This window comes from Loxodonta africana, chromosome 5 (assembly GCF_030014295.1).
Source record: "Loxodonta africana isolate mLoxAfr1 chromosome 5, mLoxAfr1.hap2, whole genome shotgun sequence".
NCBI lineage: Eukaryota > Metazoa > Chordata > Mammalia > Proboscidea > Elephantidae > Loxodonta > Loxodonta africana.
Window position 1 is genome coordinate 64,674,853 of NC_087346.1, and position 7,120 is coordinate 64,681,972.

Below are 7,120 nucleotides of genomic sequence, written 5' to 3' on the forward strand. Positions count from 1 at the left end.
TGGTTTGGTATCCTCGGTAACGAGCACAAAGCAGCCTCGATAAATAATCTGTTGGCTGCATGAACTCTAACACGAGCATAACTTTACCACAAACCCCAAAGAGTAGCAACTCCCCCTCACAAAATTCCCCATAATAATGAAAATGCAAAATCCCATTTGTTTAAAATTCTAGCGTAAATAAAAAAGGAAAAGGAAGAAGTGATGGAGTGAGGTTCAGATCTAAAATAAAGGGAAAAGTGGGCTCTCTCATTCCCTGTATCAATTAGAGCTTTAGATACACAGGTTACATTGATACAATTTGTCCTGAATGTCCTGATGAATAAATGTTTATAAACTAAGAAACTGTGAAAAATTGCTAGCTAACGTTAGGCTTGCGCACTCCAGGTTTATAAAGTAGTGTATAGTGCATCTGATAGGGCTCAAAATGCCTGGATTTAAATTCTGATTCCAAATTTGTGACCTTGGGCAAATCACTTAAACTCTAGAAGCCTTAGTTCTCTCATCAATATAATGGTGATAATAACAGTTCTTATCTTATGGGTTTCTTGTGAGGATTAAATGAAACTATGTACATAGAGGTTACCACAGTGCTTGGCATCCGGTTAGTGTTAATAATTACTACCTATCCAATTTAGCAATTAAGTGCAGGGTTTCTCCACCGCCACACTACTGACTTTTTGGGTCAGATAATGCTTCGTAGCGGGGGGGTCTGTCCTATGCACTGTAACATGTCGACCACTGTCTCTGGCCTCTACCCAGTAGATGTCAGGAGCAATCCCTGCCCAGTTGTGACAAACAAAAATGTCTCCAGACATTGCCAAATGACCCCTGGTGGGTAAAATCATCCTCCCTCTCAATACTGAGAATATCTAATCCAGGATAATACTGTACTGGATGAAATGGAGCCCTGGTCGTTGCAGTGGTTATGGGCTCCGCTGCTAACCAAAAGGTCAGCAATTCGAATGAATCCACCAGGCAGTCCTTGGAAACCCTATGGGGCAGTTGCACTCGGTCCTATAGGGTCGCTATGAGTTGGCATCAACTCATCGGCAACATTTTTTAAAATTTTTTGGTGATGAAGTAAGACTGACTTCTGAAGCCTCAAAACCCAAAAAAACCAAGCCCACTGCCATCGAGTTGATTCCGACTCATAGCGATCCTACAGGACAGAGTAGAACTGCCCCATAGAGTTTCCAAGGAGTGCCTGGCGGATTCGAACTGCCAACCTTTTGGTTAGCAGCCGTAGCACTTAACCACTATGCCACCAGGGTTTCCCTGAAGCCTCAAGACAGGCTAAATCAGTCAGTTATTGCATATTTACTATCATGACTGCAACCAAGAGTGGTGGGTTGGATGTCTTCAGCTTCTTTGAGGGCCATCTCATACTACCTACAACAGCAAAGCACAGATCTTTTTTAAGTCTTAACAACTTTTTCAAGAAATTAATATGCTCCTGTTTAGGTATCAAAAGAAGGCAGGAAAAATGAAAGTAAACTAAGGCTATGCCAAAATAAAACGGTGATTAAGCCTATATTGGAGGTTATTCATGCAGTCAGCAAACATAATTACTGAGAGTCTCCTCTGTGCTAACTACTAGGGAAACCAAACCAGTTGAGGGTTTTCAAATATAAACAGCATACCAATTTAAACATCAAGGCACAATTATTTTAGGAAAAATAAAGAGTGGATCTGCTATTTTATTTGAGCCTGAGCACTAATATGGCAGAAATTGCTAGCCGTCTACCAGAGTCCATTTCTTCCCCTTGGACACATGGCATCATTACATTTTCTAGCCTCCCTCCCAGTTATCCTTGGTCATGTGACATAAGATTTTTGCCAGCAGAATGTGAGTGGAAGTGATGTGGGCCACCTCCATCTCTCTCTCTCTCTCTGTTTTTTCTTTTTAATAAATGAAGCCATGAGGGCTCAGAGAGGTTAAGTAGCTTGCTCTAGGTCACACAGCCAGTGAGTGGTAGAATTGCTATTAGTGTCCAGGCCTGACCTGGTCTTAATCAGGTTGCTATAACAACACCTGGATAGTTTTGTGTACAAGGTTTTCAAAATCCACAGAAAGGGAAGGAAAATTTCAGAAGAACTGCAAATGCAAAGTCCTAAAAGTGGAGACTAAAACAATTTGCATGGTAAGAGCAAATCCAACTTTTCCAAGGATGCCTCTGACAATACTCTGCAAAATCAGGATGCCATTCGCTCTTGGAAAATTTGTGTCCTCTTAACAAAAAATAATAGGCACTGGCAAATTTGAAAATTCCTTTCCTGCCTTTTGGAGAGCTGGGTGCACCGAATTCTGACACATTTATCTGCTGATATCTGGTGACTTCACCATTCTGGTGGAATTTCAAAGAACATTAACTCAGTTATTTAAAAACATACTTCCAAGTTTCTTCCTTAACAACTTAACCTTCCATTTGCAATTGTTTTAGAAAAATGCCGGGATTTAGAAACGGCCAAATAACTGTTTTCATAGACATTATTTTATTCTATTCATAGTGACCTCAACAGTCTCCTCCCCAGAACAACCACAACACAACATCGCCAAAACAACAAGACAACAAACAACACCCCTCTCACAACTTGGATAACATTGTACTGTTAACCCTTTCCGGGGACGAGGGGGAAGTCGTGCATCAATACCAGTGGAAGACCACGGGTGCTAGTACAGAACTTTCAATTTGATTTGGGGACATTAGCAAAATACATAGTTGCAACCACTATTCATTATACGAGAAGCAATGTTCATTTTTTTCCACTACAAGAAAAAAAAAATCCCTAAGATGTACCCTTTCACTCTAACACGGCTTCACTTATTTCCAAAAGGAAAAATATATTCAGAAGTATACTGACATATCCTAAAAGGAGGTGGTATTTAAAAAGTTTGCAACAAAACGGGAGCAGTGGAATTTCGCACTGGGTACCGGAAATAGAGCATAATTAGCAGAGGTGGGGAATGCGCTTCACAGGGAGGCCGGAACGCAGAGAGGGATACGAGGTGGAGCCTCGGAAAGCTGCCCGGAGCCGGCGGTGGCTTCGGACCGCTGCCGGCAGTTCTGGTTTGTGCATCAGCCGCTGCGGGTCGCGCGCTTACCTCGCAGCCCGCGAGCCAGCCTCTTGGCCCAGGCCACTCGGGGCGGCTGCCCGTCCATTGGGAGGTGGCGATGCAGAGGGTCCCCGCCGCCGTCTGGGCTGGGGCACGGCGGGCCCTGGTCCTCGCGCCGGCGCCGCCTCCCGCTCGGGTGGCCCCCGCCGTGGTAGCCCCCCAGCGCCCGGCCCCCGGCGCTCACGGAGCTCACGGCCGAGGAGGTGACCGACCTCCGGCTGCCTGGGCGCCACTCCACGTCCATCTCCACCACCATTCCCCCTTCTTCTCCTTCCACCTCCTCTTCCTCCTCGTCCTCCTCGTCTTCCTCGGCCTCGAAGCCCGGGTTGTCTCGGCTCCACGCCTGCCTCGAACACGACGAGAGCGGAGGAGAAGGGGAGGCCGAGGCTCCGGCCGGGGGGTCCCGCGCAGCCGCCTGCCGGATGCGCTCCATCTCGATCTCCAGGCCCCTCTGCTGACGGAGGCCACCCGGGGCGGCAAGGCCGGCACCCACGGCCGCGCTGCCCGCCATCAGCCGGCCCGGGCCCGCCGTTCGGGGCGCCGGAGGCCGCTGCGTGTCCCCGGGCGGCTGCGGCTGCACCCGGCTGGAGTTCACCATCGCGCTCACCGGCGCCCGGCGCGTCTTTGCGCTGCGCGGCGCTCGGCGCTACCCGCTGCAGGAGCCATGTTCTTTTCTTCCCGGGGCTCGCCGCCTCCTGCACCCCGCCCCCGACCGCCCCGCATTCCCGCGGCCCTCGCCCGCCCCCTCGGCCCGCCTCCCCTCGCCTCGCCTGGCCTCGCCCAGCCGCTCCGGCGCGCGGCTAGGGGAGGCGCAAGGATGCCGCCCCCGCAGCGGGCGCGCTTGGCGAGCGGCGCCCAGGCCCGCGTTCCAATTGGAGTCCGAGCCCGGGCGCGGGCGCCCGCGTTCCAGTCGGATGGAAGGGCTTGGGAAGGAAGGGATTCACCGACCCGCCCACTCGCCTGCCTGCGAGGAAAGGGCTCCTGGAGCCGTCGTTGTCTGCCTGACTGAGATAATGCGAGGGTTTAACCGCTAGCGACTGGTGCCTTGATTTACCAAAGTGCAGAGAGAAAGAAGAAACCCTTCGTGGGATAATGTGAATTAGCGAAATCCAGACTGAGCTGAAGCCTCCAGCACTGGCAAAGAAATCTTTGCTTTGGAAACTAGTATGCTGACTTCTTTTGCCTCCGTCGGTCTTTTCTTTCCCTGATTCGGCTGCGTTTTGGATGGTTTCATCACTCTTGGTTTGGTTCCTCTCTCCACACGTATCGGGGATCTCAAGGATTGAGCATTGGGCCTCAGATCTGCTGGCGTCCCCAGCCTGACCTCATTACACCGTCACCACCACCCCGTGGCCGGCACGAGCTTCTAAGTAACAGAATCTTGCACCAGACCCCAGGTCCAGGACTTTATTTACAGAACACATCGGCATTTATGCTGTGCAGTTGTCTCAGACTTAACCTGTCTAAACTAAATATATTCTTTTGAACCTGCTTCACTTCCTGTAACCCCAGTTGAGGAGTCCAGGTTTATGTCATCACTGTGCTCCTCACTTCCCAAGTTACACTGTCGTCTCTCCTACACCTCACCTTCAACAAATCTTGTTACTTTTTTCCCACAAATGTCTCTCTATAAGACCTCTCCTTCTCATTCCTGTTGTCAGGGGTTGAGTGTCATCTTTGCTTTTGAACACTTTAAAGACGTCTTTTGCAGCGGATTTGCTCACTTCAATATGTCCTTGGATTTTTTTTTTAATTGTACTTTAGATGAAGGTTTACAGAACAAATTAGTTTCTCATCAAACAGGTAGTACATACATCATTCTATGACGTTGGTTAACAACCCCACGACATGTCAACACTCTCCCTTCTGGACGTTGGGATCCTTGTTACCAGCTTTCCTGTTCCCTCCTGCCTTCTAGTCCTTGCCCCAGGGGTAGTGCGCCCCTTTAGTATTGTTTTGTTCCATGGGCCTGTTCAGTCTTTGGCTGAAAGGTGTACCTCCGGAATGACCTCATTACTGAGCTGAAGGGGTGTCCGGAGGCCATACTCTCAGGGTTTCTCCAGTCTCTGTCAGGCCAGCAAGCCTGCTCTTTCTTTTCAAGTTAGAATTTTGTTCTACATTTTTCTCCAGCTCTGTCTGGGACCCTTTGTTACAGTCCTTGTCAAAGCAGTCAGTGGTGGTAGCCAGGCACCATCTAGTTTTACTGGACTCAGTCTGGTGGAGGCTGTGGTAGATATGGTCCATTAGTCCTTTTGACTAATCTTTTCCTTGTATCTTTAGTTTTCTTCATTCTTTCTTGCTCCACTGAGACCAGTGGAGCGTTCTGGATGGCCGCTCACAGGCTTTTAAGACTCCAGATGCTACTCACTAAAGTAGAAAGTAGATGCAACAATAAAGAGCAACGATGAATCTGTGAAACATCTCATAACATGGATAAATTTGGAGAACATTATGCTGAGTGAAATAAGTCAATCACAAAAGGACAAATATTGTATGAGACCACTACTGTAAATACTCATGAAAAGGTTTACATATAAAAAGAAACAATCTTTGGTGGTTGTGAAGGAGGGGACGGGTGGGGATGGAAAAACACTTAATAGATAAGTGGAAACTTTGGTGAAGGGTAAGAGTACACAGCACTTGGGAAGCCAGCACAAGCTGTGTAAGGCAAGGTCTTGGTAGCTCAGTAGACACATCCAAACTCCCTGAGGGACCAAACTGCTGGTCTGAGAGCTGTGGGGACCCTGCTCTCAGGGACTATCTAGCTCATTTGGCATATGGTAGTTTATAAAGAATATGTTGTACATTCTACTTTGGTGAGTAGCATCTAGGGTCTTAAAAGCCTGTGAGCAGCCATCTAGGATACTTCACTGGTCTCACCTCTTCGGGAGCAAGGAAGAATGAAGACAACTAAAGATGCAAGGGAGAGATTAGTCCAAAGGACTAATGGACCACAGCTACCATGGCCTCTACCAGACTGAGTCCAGTGCAACTACATGGTACCCAGCTACCACCACTGACTATTCTGACAGCGATCACAATAGAAGGTCCCAGACAGGGCTGGAGAAAAAAGTAGAAGAAAATTCTAACTCAAAAAGAAAGAGCAGGCTTGCTGGCCTGACAGAGACTGGAGAAACCCTGAGAATATGGCCTCCGGACACCCTTTCAGCTCAGTAATGAGATCACTCCTGAGGTTCACCCTTCAGTCAAAGATTGAACAGGTCCATGGAACAAAACAAGACTAAAGGGGTGCATCAGCCCCAGGGAAGGGACTGGAAGGCAGGAGGGAACAGGGAAGTTGGTAATAGGAAACCCAGGGTTGAAAAGTTGAGAGTGTTGACATGTTGTGGAGTTGTTAACCAATGTCACAGAACAATGTGTGTACTACCTGTTTGATGAGAAACTAGTTTGTTCTGTAAGACTTCATCTAAAGTACAATTAAAGAAAAAAAATGTAGAGTGTAGAATATGTTCTTTATAACTATGGTATGACAGTTAAACTAGGTGTTCCCTGAGACCATAGTCCTCACAGCCCTCAGCCTAGAATTTCGGTACCTCCGGGAGTTTGGATGTGTCTATGGAGCTACAATGACCTTGTCTTGTACAGGTTGTGCTGCCTTCCCCGGTGTATTGTACTGTCTTACCTCCACCAGTTTCCACTTTTCTATTGTCTGTTAAGTGTTTTTCCATCCCCACCCCTCCCCCTCCTTGTAACCATCAAAGATTGTTTCTTTTTGTATGTAACCCTTTTCATTAGTTTTTATAGTAGTGGTCGCATACAATATTTGTCCTTTTGCAATTGACTTATTTCACTCAGCATAATGTCCTCCAGGTTCATCCACGTTATGATATGCTTCACAGATTCATCATTGTTCTTTATCATTGCTTGGTACTCTATTGTGTGTATGTACCACAGTTTGTTTATCCATTCATCTGTTGCTGGGCATCTAGGCTGTTTCCATCTTTTTGCTGTTGTGAACAATGCTGCAGCGAACATGGGTGTGCA

The 7,120-nt window shown here is 47.7% G+C and overlaps 1 protein-coding gene across 1 annotated transcript in view; it reads right to left on the reverse strand.

The window, feature by feature from the left end:
- The window catches only part of PKD2 (polycystin 2, transient receptor potential cation channel), a 58,782-nt gene extending 55,069 nt beyond the window's left edge, over positions 1-3,713 (reverse strand). Inside the window, exon 1 of the mRNA XM_003414087.3 lies at positions 3,104-3,713. Coding sequence (XP_003414135.1) covers positions 3,104-3,713 — 610 coding nt within the window. The remainder of the gene's footprint in view (positions 1-3,103) is intronic.
- Positions 3,714-7,120: the final 3,407 nt, after the last annotated feature.